General features: G+C 42.8%; 1 protein-coding gene across 1 annotated transcript in view; it reads right to left on the bottom strand.

Annotated features, from left to right (window-relative positions):
* USP12 (ubiquitin specific peptidase 12) overlaps positions 1–14,553 on the bottom strand; it is a 32,184-nt gene extending 17,631 nt beyond the window's left edge. The window contains exons 1-3 of the mRNA XM_024755491.1: positions 14,440–14,553; positions 13,732–13,824; positions 743–972 (exon numbers count right to left, since the gene is read on the bottom strand). Coding sequence (XP_024611259.1) covers positions 743–955 — 213 coding nt within the window. The 5' untranslated portion in view covers positions 956–972; positions 13,732–13,824; positions 14,440–14,553. The remainder of the gene's footprint in view (positions 1–742; positions 973–13,731; positions 13,825–14,439) is intronic.
* Between the last annotated feature and the right edge of the window lie 247 nt (positions 14,554–14,800).

Here is a 14,800-nt window from a genome sequence, read left to right as displayed (position 1 = left end):
AATGTTAGATTAAAGGGGGGAGGGGCACAGTCTTTAAAAATGTAAGTATCATAAAAGAGAAGAAGACTATGAACATGTTCCAGATTGCAGGAGGCTAAAGGAAGCATGGTGACCACATGCGACGCAAACCACTAAACTCTAAAACCAGACCCTGTGCTGAGAGGAGGCGGTGCTGTAAAGGGGGTCAGTGGCAGAACTGGATAAAGGTGCCTAAGTAAGAGTCTGACCTTTCATTTGTCAAGGGAGAACAAGGTAAGAACTTAACAGGAGGCCTGCGTTATCCGACCCTACGAGTAAATCGTTTTCAAGAGATTTACCTATTGCTCATCTTTACAAACTACCCAGCAAGTGGGTAGTTTCCCTCCTTAAGTGTACACAGGAGGCTTCAGCTTTTATTCCAACCATAAACAACAAACATAATTGTAGGAAAAGGAGCAACAAATTAATATACTTCCCTGACCTGTAGGTTTTACGAGCTCAACTAAGACTATAATTTCCAGAATATGGCTTTACGGTCTCTTGTAGCGAAACAAACTCAAATAGTTCAAACAGCAGCAAATGTTTCTCTGCCACCTCAGTATTAACTATGAACAAGCGGACAACTGAGAGGCACATCTGTCACAGTCATATACTCTACCCCTGAGGATTACAACTTCCCAGTTCATCTCTCATACCCACTCTCAAAGAACACTTCATATAATGGATGAGATTTGTTCTACACGAAATTTTATGATATACTTACAGTCTCACAAGTAAGACATCTGGTTTCATTAGTTAATGTTCCCTGAAAAATCTCATGAACCCACGTTGGGTCTGGTGTGCTGTTGTTGTTTTCACTGTCAATATTCCCGTTGGGCAAACGACCATTCTGCTTTTCCTGCTTTCTCTCTTCCTGTAAGATGTCGGCGATCGTGTTCAGCAGGTAATTCAAGAACTCGTGGGCATCCTGCTGCATGTAGTTGTCAAAGAGCTCTGAAAGTAAGCGCATTTCAGAATTAATAACTTCATGAAAAAACTAAACTAAAAAAAAGAACAGTATTCCATCAGAGCTAAGTAAAATGTTTGGAACTGTTAGAGTAATGTACAAGAAATAGGTATCTTTCGCATATACACATTATGACTGAATTTGGAGAAAACAGTTACGATGAAAGAGAATCTTTAAAAGAATACTAATAGGTCAATGAGAAAAGAGCAAAACCTATCCTCACACATAATGTACTGAGGAGATAAGAAACAACCGCTTTTTATTAACTCATTTAATCTATTACTCCACAAATATTACAACATGGCAAGTTTTTTTTATTTTTGGCTGCTGCATTGGGTCTTCATTGCTGCACGCGGGCTTTCTCTAGTTGCAGCGAGCGGGGGCTGCTCTTCGTTGCGGTGCAAGGGCTTCTCACTGCGGTGGCTTCTCTTGTTGCAGAGCATGGGCTCTAGGCGCGCAGGCTTGGGTAGTTGTGGCACGTGGGCTCAGTAGTTGTGGCTCGCAGGCTCTAGAGCGCAGGCTCAGTAGTTGTGGCGCACGGGCTTAGTTGCTCCGCGGCACGTGGGATCTTCCTGCATCAGGGATCGAACCAGTGTCCCCTGCATTGGCAGGCGGATTCTTAACTACTGCATCACCAGGGAAGTCCCAACATGGAAAGTTTTAAAGTAGAAGCTGGACAACCTCTTGGCAGTGCCAATGCAAATGCATAAGAACCACAGAGGAAGTTGTTCACATTAAAAAATACTGGGCCATACATGCTAGAGATTCTGATTAAGTCAGAGATGAGGCCTGGAACCTGCACTTTTCAAAGCTCCTCCAGGTGACTCTGCTGTGCAGTCAGGCTTAGGGAACAAAGGCATCATGAACTACCTATTTAATCCAGATTTTCTCTAAGGCCCCTTCCAAATGTGAGGTCTGTAACTCTGTGGAACGTTTCCTGTAGTTACAGGAATAAGTAAATGACGTGGAATCCTGAGGGTCGCTAACATTAAGTGCTTGACCTGTGCTTGCATCACGCACCCTGAGCCTGAAGAGGAAGGACTTCAGGGTCAGGGTCTCATGCCCTGTGACATTGCTATTAACGGTATTTCACAAGCGAGGAAAGGGGATCAAGTGGTAAAGTCACTGCCAGGAAGCGGCAGGGCCCGGATTCAAGCCAGGCCGTCTGGCCCCAGTGAGCCACATACAGGCAGCCGGGGCCACCTGGCCACACAAGGCGCCTGCGGTCCAGCCAACAAAAAGCACTCAGATGACCACCCAGTCAGGAAGCTTCACCTTCAGAGCTTCCGTAAACATTTAATAAGTGCCAGGAAGTTCACAGTTTACAGTTTTTTAAACGATAGAATAGAAATTGAGAAGAAAATTTAAGGAGAGCCTTCCTAAAATAAAAGGAATTTAAAAATTACATTTTAGAAGAGCTACAGACATGACTGCATAAAACTAAGTTCCATGCATTAGAACTCATTGAAAAAGTTAAAAACAGTGAAACCTGAAAGTTATTAACATCTTCAACATATAATATAAAGAGTTTATCTCAACATAACAGAAAACACAAAGTTGGCAAAGGACTTGAAATCAACAATTTATAGAAACAAAACTCAAACGTTTAAATAAAACACACGAAAAAACATTCAACCCCACTGTAACGAAAAACGTCTTGATTTTCCTGTCTCTAAAATGGAATACCATCTTCCTCTGCAAGGTTATTATAAAGATAAAATGGGAGCAAGTGAAAATATTCATTTTCATGAATATTAAAAGAAAATAATGATTTTAATTTACGCGTCAAAAAAGATCTTTGAAAAGTATCACATTTAAGATGCGGGTGCTAGAGCAAGACTGTCTGGATCCATCCTGTGGTTCCACCTCTGGTCACGGGCATGTCACAGGCCAACACAATGATGCTAGGACTGCACCTGGAGCCACACTTCACTTCTCTGCTATAAGTCTGTCCTGAGGGGTTTGATTAGCCTTAAACAAACTCCCTATGTTATTTTTAATAACAATAAAAGCCCTGTGTCCTAAGAGTTCCTGCATTAGTGCATGTGGACTTAACCTCTAACTGATCTTTAATTTGCTGTACTGCGTGTCTTCTGGGTTTTGCCCACGAGGGACAGTGGATCCAAAGCATCTGACACCACTCCCACCACCTGCTCCGGCAGATGTCACTGCACACCACCCACACCGTGAGACGCCTGCACCTCTGCAAACCCTCCAGCCATCCTCTCCGTCTCCGAGATCAAGCCAAGTCATGCTGGGAACCCTCAGATGGTGCCGCCAATGGACTGGTCTATGCCAAAGCTGAGATAACTGAGGTCAATGACTTTTCCCCTTGCCTCTCAAGGCAATAACCTCCATCCCTAAGAACACCACCCTGCCCCTCACCCCAGTCTCCTAGTCTCCACTATTATTGTACCTCATTTCCTTCCTCATCCTTGGGATTTTCTTCTTTCGCAACCCTTTGTCTGCTGTTCCTTCTAAGAGCTGCTTTCTGTTCTAAACTCCCCATTTCTTCAACCTTTGGCATCTTCTAGCTTCCTGCTGCCACCCCTAAACCACTACACTTTCACTTGCATATAAAAACTCTCCCTCAATCAAGAAAGCGCGTAAGATCTGGCCATCCTACCCTTAACCCTCACCCTTCTGTGGTCATGGCTAACCTCCCCTCGCCCACTAATGGCCTGACCCATGGTTTCTCCATCCACCCCGACTCCTGCCCTAACCTGCTCTGTGTCCAGGCAGCTCCTGGACGTGAATGGGGCCCCTCAAAAACCAAGAGCTTCCATCTCTCACTCACCCCTCCCCAGGTCACAAATCTAGAATCACCAACCTCAGGAGGCCCACTAAGACGAGGACTGCAGGGAGATTATGCTAGAGGCGATTCGGGGTCTTGAACAAAGTGGAAACAGACTGGGGGGGGTCATGGAGAATACAGAGGGAGGGATGATGGGAGAGGGCCAGGAAAAAGACTTGTAACCACTGCTAAGGGCCTGGTTAGGGTGAGGGATGGATAATTCACCACAGTGGGTAGTGATGGCTTAATGCCACAAGCTAGACTCACTCTCCCTCTTAAATTATTTTAGCATACATGCATGTTTCTCAAAACAAACATTTTTTGTAAAGCAGAAATATGCAAATGTTTTTATTTTTTTTAAAGATGAAATATCTTTTGGGAGGGTATGTTCCTTTAATACAGAACAATGACATCATATTCAAAGAAATACCTCAATTGACCTGAATGCTCTACAAATGAGATGCAAAGTAAATCAGAAAATACTCTATTTTGTTCAAATATTTTAAATATTATCATCCATTTTCTATAAACATAGTAAACCGAACATACCAGAACCTCGCAGAGCCTAAACTAAGAGCAGCCACTGTAGTTTTAAACATCAACCAAGATCACATAAACATCCAAACATCATCGACTAAATGGCCTCACAACAATCCCTGTAAACTGTATTATATTTGATTTCTAAACTCTTAGCTTTCTTATGGGTGGCTTTCTTCTCTGCAAAGCAGCATAATGGGCAAGGCGGACTTCAAACTTGCTTTGGCAAATTAAACAAATTCACTCATTCATTCACTCATCCAACAAATATCTAGTAAGCACCCCCGATGTGCCGGGAACTGGATTAAGTCCTCGGACTACAAAGGTGCATAGAAACAAATGGCTCCCGACACTGAGGAACTCACAGTCTAGCGGGAGAGACAGACAATGTCAATATTAAATAAACGTATATGAAACGTATAAGCTATCAAAGTCCTGGTACAGCTGTAACATCAATGCAAAAAAAATAAAAGAGGGAAACTGAATCACTGCCTAAAAGTAAGTTTTCTTCATAATTCAGAAATAGCTACAGCTTTTCATCATACAAAATATCTTTCATGCTCTTTTGGAGAAAAAGCATTAATGAATATGAGAAAATATTTACTAAAATCTATTTAATAGCTGTTATTTCCTCGCTTGAGGAAGATGTGTTCATATTTTTGTATCTGTGTCTCTCCATAGCACCTGAAACGCTGCTGTGCACACACGGGTTCCCTGAGAAGCAGCACCCTTCCTCCTGCATTCACTGCTGTATCCCCAGCACTCAGAACAGTCCTGCCACACATTAGACGCGCCTGACATTTCTTGAGTGAATGAAGGAAGGAACGAACAACAGGGGTTGGAACAGCTACGACGACATGAGAAGAATCAACTTGGCCCCAAACAACAAAGTGAAAAATGCACTTTGTCTCGAGCCGGCTGGTCTGACTTCAAGTCCTCCTTGATGATCCAGCTGAGTCAACTCAGTTGGTTAGGTCACAAACCTGTGTGTTAGCTCTTCTAAACGAGGGAGAACTCAGTTGGTTAGGTCACAAACCTGTGTGTTAGCTCTTCTAAACGAGGGAGAACTGACAGGAGTCAATCGTCACAAGCAGATGGCTTTGTCTCCTACCTCCGCGACTGCAGCGGTCTCCCGGCCAGTCGCCATGCTTCTCGCACTGCCCGTGGGTGCCCCTTCCTGCCGCCAGGCCCCCGGCAGCCAGGGGACCTTCTGATGCAGAGCGGAGCCCTCCAGAGGCCTCCCGTGGCTTTCACAATAAACCGGGAGCTGCCTGGCCCTTCCTTCTCTCTGACTTGACCTTCATCTCACTCCTCTCTACCTGCAGTAATTTTCTTGCTGTCCTTCAAGCACTCAGGGCAAGTGCAGTTTCTGTTCTACCTGCTTGGAACAACCCTGCTTTTGATCTTCAAATGACTTGTCTCTTACTTCACACCTCTGCTCTCACACCACTCATCAACTCCCTCATCCTCTACCACCTTGCCCTGCTTACTTTTATTTGTAGCAATGACACATTATCTTACGTAACTGTTTGTCTGTCTTTCTCGCTAGAATGTCAGCCCCATGAGGGCAGAGGTCTGTCTTATTTCATTATCCCTAATTCCTGCACAGTGCCTGGAACACAGTAAAGACTAAGCATATAATCATTAATGCGATGCAAATATCCCTGTCATCAGAGACAACATATATATGGAGCAACTGTTGTCACACCAGGTGCAGGAGCACAGTGCTATAGTGTCTTCTGCTGTGATTAGGTAACATAAATGAACATTTTAAAAACAAAAATCCATTACTGAAATTAAAACAGATTCTTTCCAAGGGATATCTAAATGATTAGTAATATAAAGCAATAGCGGTTAAAACAATATAGAGCTAACATCCACTGGGAATACAGAATGGGAAGTTTTTAACATAACATGGAAGGAGATTGATTTAAGAACACTCCAGAAAATACATTCTAAGATGGCGGTGTGGGAAGATGCCGAGTTAGCGCCTCCCAACTAGGGTACCTGCCAGCCACTTGTGGGGACCTTGACGCCCAAGGAGACGGGAGGAACCCCTAAGTGAACCGGTAGGGCGTCGGGGGACTGAAGCAGGAGAAATGGAAGCCAGACAGGATCGGTGCCCCTGAAGCTGGGGAGATCAGGAGAGGCAGGCGGGAGGGGCCCTTCGGGAGGAGTGGGAAAGGAACAGAGGGCAATGGCCTGGCCCACTTGCGCCAGGAAGCCTGCTAAGCGCCCAGGCTGGTACCCCTGCTCGAAAGCCCCCTCCAGGCCTCGTGGGCCAGGAGGGAGGCTGGGGAGAGCAGGAGAGGCAGATGGGAGGGACCCTCCCGGAGGAGAGGGAGAGGAGTGCAGGGCGTGTGCCCTGCCCACTTGGCCTGGGGAGCCTGCTGGGCTCCCAGGCCGGTCCTCTGCCCTCCAGGGCCCACCCCTCCCCCTGGCCGCACTGGTCCCGGGGGCATAGGAGGGAGGCCGAGGGGAGAACAGGAGAGGCAGGTGGCAGGAGCAGGAGAGGAGAGGAGGGCGTTTGCCCAGCCCACTCGAGCCCAGGAAGCCTGCTGGGCTCCCAGGTGAGGTCTCTGGCCCTCTGAGACCAGGGATGGGGGGCACGCCTGGGCCCCTTCTGTTCCTTCAGCCTAAGCCCCACCCCCCACAGCCCCAAGGCCTTTTCCAGTCCTGTGGGTCCGAAGAATAGGCCCCGCCCACCACCCAAACCTCGCCCTTGCTTAGGCCCCGCCCTCCACAGCCAAGGGCTTTTCCCCCTCTTTTTTCTCCTTTTCTTTCTTTTCTTTTCCTTTTCCCTCCTCCTCTTTTTCTACTATTGCGGTACTGATGTACTTTCCGGTTGTTGATTCACTATATTTTTATTTTTATAGTCTTTCTAACATATCTGTTAGTTTCCTACTCTAATTTTATTTTTTACTGTTCTCTCTCTCTCTTTTTTTTTTTTTTGCCACCCCACGTGGCTTGAGGGATCTTGGTTCACGAGCGGGGGTTGGGGTTCTGGCTGAAGCTCCTGCGGTGGGAGCTCTGTGTCGAAACCACTGGACTAACAGAGAACCTAAGACCCCAGGGAATATTCATTGGATTGAGGTCTTACAAAGGTCCTCATCTCAGCACCAAGACCCAGCTCTACCCAACAGCCTACAAACTCCAGTGTTGGAAACCTCAGGCCAAACAACCAGTAAGACAGGAACATAATCCCACTCAAGCAGAAAAAAAAATTTTTAATGAGACGGCAAAAAAATATGTCACAGATGAATGAGCAAGGTAAAAACCTACAAGACCAAATAAATGAAGAGGAAATAGGCAATCTACCTGAAAAAGAATTCAGAGTAATGAGAGTAAAGATCATCCAGCATCTCAGACATAGAATGGAGGCACGAATTGAGAAAATACAATAAATGTTTAACAAAGATCTAGAAAAACTAAAGAACAAACAAACAGCGATGAACAACACAGTAACTGAAATGAAAAATACACTAGAAGGAATCCATAACAGAACAACGGAGGCAGAAGAATGGATAAGTGACCTGGAAGACACAATGCTGGAATTCACTGCTGTGGAACAGAGTAAAGAGAAAAGAATGAAAAGAAATGAAGACAGCCTAAGACACCTCTGGGACAACACTAAACGCACCGGCATTCAAATCACAGGGGTCCCAGAAGAGAAAAAGAAAGGGTCTGAGAAAATATGAGAAGACATTACAGTCCAAAACTTCCCTAACATGGGAAAGGAAATAGTCACCCAAGTCCTGGAAGCACAGAGAGTCCCATAAAGGATAAACCCTAGGAAAAACACACCAAGACACATACTAATCAAGATAACAAAAAATAAATTCAAAGAAAAAATATTAAAAGCAGCAAGGGAAAAACAAAAAATAACATGCAAAGGAATCCCCATAAGGTTATCAGCTGATTTTTCAGCAGAAATTCTACAGGCCAGAAGGGAGTGGCAGGATATACTTAAAGCGAGGAAAGAGAAAAACCTACAACCAAGATTGCTCTACCCAGCAAGGATCTCATTCAGATTCAACAGAGAAATCAAAAGCTTTTCAGACAAGCAAAAGCTAACAGAATTCAGCACCACCAAACCAGCTTCACAACAAATGCTAAAGAAACTTCTCCAGGCAGGAAACACAAGAGAAGAAAAAGACCCACAAAAACAAACCCAAAACAATTAAGAAAATGGTAATAGGAACATACATATCGATAATAACCTTGAATGTAAGTGCCCCAACCAAAAGACACAGGCTGACTGAATGGATACAAAAACAAGACCCATATATATGCTGTCTACAAGAGACCTACTTCAGACCTACGGACACACACAGACTGCAAGTGAAGGGATGGAAAAAGATATTCCATGCACATGGAAATCAAAAGAAAGCTGGAGTAGCAATACTCGTATCAGATAAAATAGACTTTAAAATAAAGACTGTTACAAGAGATAAGGAGGGACACTACATAATGATCAAAGGATCAATCCAAGAAGAAGATATAACAATTATAAATGTTTATGCACCCAACAGAGGAGGACCTCAATACATAAGGCAAATGCTAACAACCATGAAAGGAGAAATCGACAGTAACACAATAACAGCAGGGTCCTTTAACACGCCACTTGCACCAGTAGACAGATCATCCAACAGAAAATAAATAAGGAAATACAAGCTTTAAATGACACAACAGACCAGACAGATTTAATTGATATTTATAGAACGTTCCACCCAAAAGTGGTAGAATACACTTTCTTTTCAAGTGCACATGGAACATTCTCCAGGATAGATCACATCTTGGGTCACAAATCAAGCCTCAGAAAATTTAAGAAAGTTGAAATCTTATCAAGCATCTTTTCTGACCACAATGCTATGAGACTGGAAATCAATTACAGGAAAAAAACTGAAAAAAACACAAATACATGGAGGCTAAACAGTGCACTACTAAATAACCAAGAGATCACTGAAGAAATCAAAGAAGAAATTAAAAAATACATAGAAACAAATGACAATGAAAACACGACGACCCAAAACCTATGGGATGCAGCAAAAGCAGTTCTAAGAGGAAAGTTTATAACAATTCAATCTCACCTCAAGAAACAAGAAAAATCTCAAGTAAACAATCTAACCCTACAGACTTAAAACAACTAGAGAAAGAACAAAGAAAACCCAAAGTCAGTAGAAGGAAAGAAATCATAAAAATCAGAGCAGAAATAAATGAAATAGCAATGAAGAAAACAACAGTAAACATCAATAAAACTAAAAGCTGGTTCTTTGAGAAGATAAACAAAATTGATAAACCCTAGCTAGACTCATCAAGAAAAAACGGGAGAGAACACAAATCAATAAAATTAGAAATGAAAAAGGAGAAATCACAACTGACACTACAGGAATACAAAGGATTATAAGAGACTACTACAAACAACTATATGCCAATAAAATGGACAACCACAAAGAAATGGACAAATTCTTGGAAAGGTACCATTTTCCAAGACTGAACCAGGAAGAATTAGAAAATATAAACAGACATATCAGAAGTAATGGAATTGAAACTGTAATTAAAAATCTTCCAACAAACAAAAGTCCAGGACCAGATGGCTTCACAGCTGAAATCTATCAAACATTTAGAGAAGAGCTAACACCGATCCTTCTCAAACTCTTCCAAAAAACTACAGAGGAAGGAACACTCCCAAATTCATTCTATGAAACCACCATCACCCTGCTACCAAAACCAGAAACAGGTATAACAAAAAAAGAAAATTAAAGACCAATATCACTGATGAACACAGATGCAAAAATCCTGTACAAAATACTAGCAAACAGAATCCAACAACACATTAAAAGGATCATACAACATGTTCAAGTGGGATTTATCCCAGGGGTGCAAGGATTCTCCAATATATGCAAATCAATCAATGGGATACACATTAGCAAATTAAGGAATAAACATCATATGATCATCTCAGTAGATGCAGAAAAAGCTTTTGACAAAATTTAATACCGATCTATGGAAACACAAAAGACCCCAAACAGCCAAAGCAATCTTGAGAAAGAAAAACGGAGTTGGAGGAATCAGGCTCCCCAACTTCAAACTATACCACAAAGCTACAGTAATCAAGACAGTATGGTACTGGCACAAAAACAAATGTAGATCAACAGTACAGGATAGAATGCCCAGAGATAAACCCACACACATATGGGCACCTAATTTATGACAAAGAAGGCAAGAATATACAATGGAGAAAAGGCAGCCTCTTCAGTAAGTGGTGCTGGGAAAACTGGACAGCTACATGTAAAAGAATGAAATTAGAACACTCCCTAACACCATACACAAAAATAAACTCCAAATGGATTAAAGACCTAAATGTAAGACCAGACACTATAAAACTCTTAGAGGAAAACATAGGAAAAACACTGTTTGACATAAACCACAGCAATATCTTTTTTGACCCACCTCCTACAGTAAAGGAAATAAAAACAAAAATAAACACATGGGACTTAATTAAATTTAAAAGCTTTTTCACAGCAAAGGAAACCATAAACAAGACAAAAAGACAACCCTCAGGATAGGAGAATATATTTGCAAATGAAACAACAAAGGATTAATTTCCAAAATATACGAACAGCTCATGGAGCTCAATATCAAAAAAACAAACAATTCAATTAAAAAATTGGCAGAAGACCTAAATAGACATTTCACCAAATAATACACACAGATGGCCAAGAGGCACATGAAAAAATGCTCAACATCACAATTATTAGGAAAATGCAAATCAAAACTACAATGAGGGGCTTCCCTGGTGGCGCAGTGGTTGAGAGTCCGCCTGCCGATGCAGGGGACACGGGTTTGTGCCCCGGTCCGGGAAGATCCCACATGCCGCAGAGCGGCTGGGCCTGTGAGCCATGGCCGCTGAGCCTGCACATCCGGAGCCTATGCTCCACAACGGGAGAGGCCACAACAGTGAGAGGCCCACGTACCACAAAAAAAAAAAAAAGAAAAGAAAAGAGTGTATAATTAATAAACTAATATGAAGGAAAAAGAACACTCCAACAATGAAAGTTAGTGGAGATGTTGAAATAGGTAATACACTTTCCAGAGATTTAAAACAAACCAGTCAATATAATCTCACTAGAGTTATGCAATGGATACTTTATTAAGTCTTCTTTGATTTGCATGCTCTCCTCTACATTAATTAGCGGGAAAAAAGTCAAAAGCCCAAAATCAAAACATATTTACAAAAGCCAGCAACATCAAGTAATAAACATGGTTGTCTATTAAATATTATTTCTGAGGTATAGAAAAATGAAACAAAGCTAATGAAAAGATGGGTTTGGAATATTCATTCTGGAATCAATTTCATTCAACAAAGTAATTAAGAAGTCTATTGTGTATCAACTGACTCTGCCTAAACACACAAAAAAATTAAAAAAAATTGAACTCCTAAAACATAACAAATACTGGAAAGATACCCCAGCTTGGATAAGCAAACATATAAAGCTGCAGGTACTGAACCACACAGAACTTTCAAAACACAGAAACGTGAACTCTGCGTTCAGCAGGAGAGTCGATCTAAATTTAAAAATCATTGTTCAGGTAAAGATAATGTTATGGACTGCATGCACCTGCCCCTCTCCAAATTCGTATGATGGGACCCTAATCGCCAGTATGATGCTATCTCGCGATGGGACCCCTGGGATCTCATTTAGGTCTTAAGGGCTGAGAATAGCGCTCTTATAAGAGACTCGAGAGAGCCTGCTTCTCCCTCTCTCTTCGCCGTAAGGGGCCACAGCGAGAAGGTGGCTGTCTGCAAACCAGGAAGACAGCCCTCACCCGTCAGTGAATCTGCCGGTACCCTAACCCTGGACTGCCTGGCCTCCACACTGTGAGAAATAAATGTTTACTCTTTAACCCACCCAGTCTATGGTAATTTTGTTACAGCAGCCCAAACTAAGACAGAATACATGTGATATTTTATTCAACAATAAGGTCAAGGAAAATGTACTATTACATGAAAAGGAAAATAATATGCATTCTGTATAAGTTTATGTTTCCGATGCTGAACATTTCTAAAATACTAACAAAATCACTGAGAAAGGATGGCATGTTCAATTATCATGTACAGCTGACCCTTGAACAAAGCAGGGGTTAGGAGAGGTGACCCTCTGCACAGCTGAAAATCCACATATAACTCACAGTCGGCCCCCTGTATACGTGGTTCCTCTGTACCTGGCCCGCACCTGTGGATTCAAGCCACTGCAGATGCTGCAGTGCCGCAGCATTTACTATTGAAAAAAATCCTCATATAAGTGAAGCCGCGCAGTTCAAACCCATGTTGCTCACGGGTTAACAGTACATGAGTTTTCCACCAGGACACAATTTTCCAAGTTTACTACCAACACAGACAAAAAGACTCTCTGAGAAGACTTGAATCACTCAGTTCACATTCTAACAGAGTTGTACTTGGCTTTCTTACCAACAGAAGATACTATACATATCTGCAATTCAAGAAAGTAAGTAGGTTTAGCTTTAGTCAGGGGAACACAAAAAAGATGTGTTTTTGTGAGCAATTAATCAACTGATCTATATTTGTATATGGAGAAAATGAACAAAATCTTTAACATAGGTATCAGATTCAAGAGTAGTAACCTAGGGCTTCCCTGGTGGCGCAGTGGTTGAGAGTCCGCCTGTGAATGCAGGGGATGCGGGTTCGTGCCCCGGTCTGGGAAGATCCCACGTGCCGCAGAGCGGCTGGGCCCGTGAGCCATGGCCGCTGAGCCTGCGCGTCTGGAGCCTGTGCTCCGTGGCGGGGGAGGCTGCGACAGTGACCCGCCGCGACAGTGAGAGGCCCGCGTACCGCAAAAAAAAAAAAAAAAAAGAGTAGTAACCTAGAGCCATATTATTTCAGCACCTTCATATGTTTTAGGGAACGAGATATGACCTATGCTCATCTCAATTCATGTGATAATGAACAGGCCTCTCCACTGATGTGTTTAAGAACCAACACCAAAGACTTCTCAAGCCATGTTTCTGTGCGCATTATTATATTTAATAGATAAGAAATCTAACGAAAAATACTAGTCAGCTTTATTTCTACAATGATTGAAATGCCTACATCCGAACAAACAAGCAGAATTCTACATGTTTCTTGAGTCCATCTGAACCTTCTGAGGTAGCACACCACACTGGACAGAACACTGGGCTCAGATGTCAGGAAGAAGTGTGGGGCTCGACAGGTGACCTTAACGTCTCTGAAAGCCAGTGACATCACGTAAAGTGAGGAAGTAATGTCTAACTTATGCACTTGCTATGAAAATTAAATGAAAAATATTTTAAGAGAGAAAAGAGAAGTGGGATGCAATCAGTAACTATTTTTAAAAGTGGGGTGGGGACAGGAGGTAAAGTTAAAACTACCTACCCTAAGCCAGAAAGTTTACTTTATTGTGTTAGGTCTTTCCTTTCCCTGGGGTGTGACTCCTGGCAGGTCTCTTAGCTTCTGTTTTTTTCATGGCTAAAATGGGGGAAATAACATGCTCTCTCATCAGGTTATCGTAAGGATCAAATGAGTTAACATACACGAAAGCATTATGAGAACAACAAATGAACAATAAGTGAAAGAAAAAAACCCCAAACCCCCACAACTTTTCTTGACAGAAAAGCCAAGCAGGCAAAAAAGAGAAATTATGATTTCTCACTTCCTGGCACACAGAATTTGATCTTTGTACAACATACTTCAAGCAGCAATCACACCTCACAGTAATCACTGTGTGACCGTCTCCTCACTAAACTGGCACTGCATGAGAGACAGGAACATCACCGTTGGCTTTTCAGCAGCTAACGCATCATCAGCTGATGCTTGTTGCACCTGATCTTCCTGTTAAACAAGCAATACATTAAGAAGTAGAAGAGGGCTTCCCCGGTGGCGCAGTGGCTGAGAGTCCGCCTACCGATACAGGCGACACAGGTTCGTGCCCCGGTCCGGGAAGATCCCACGTGCCACGGAACGGCTGGGCCCGTGAGCCAGGGCCGCTGAGCCTGCACATCCGGAGCCTGCGCTCCGCAACGGGAGAGGCCACAGCAGTGAGAGGCCCGCGTACCGCAAAAAAAAAAGAAGTAGGAGAATTACCATTTTCTTTCCGTAATCTTGTTATGAACTTCTTAGGAGGTATGACTCCAACCTTTTTCTTCTGGGTAGCGATGCTGTGGAAGAGGTCTGCTAAGCACGTAAGAAGACTCTCCTTCTTCCTAGGTTGACTCTTGTACGCGAGAACTTTTTCCCGAAATGGACGACAAAAATAAAGTGCTTGAAGAACTGAATTGCAGTAGCAAGTATTCCCAAACTAGAATAGAAAAAAACATTTTTGTTAAATTTGAGGCAACACAGTTTTCAGAGAAAGAATGTCTATGTCTAAAGCTGAGAGAAGAGAAAGACAAGATAGGGAATTGATGATCCTCATAACTTAAAAGGTATCTGAGAGTACAAATAA

This window comes from Neophocaena asiaeorientalis, unplaced genomic scaffold (assembly GCF_003031525.2).
Source record: "Neophocaena asiaeorientalis asiaeorientalis breed wild unplaced genomic scaffold, Neophocaena_asiaeorientalis_V1.1 scaffold59, whole genome shotgun sequence".
In the NCBI taxonomy this organism is placed as follows: Eukaryota; Metazoa; Chordata; class Mammalia; order Artiodactyla; family Phocoenidae; genus Neophocaena; species Neophocaena asiaeorientalis.
Note: the sequence above shows the minus strand (reverse complement) of the source record. Positions and strands in the feature narration are given on the sequence as shown.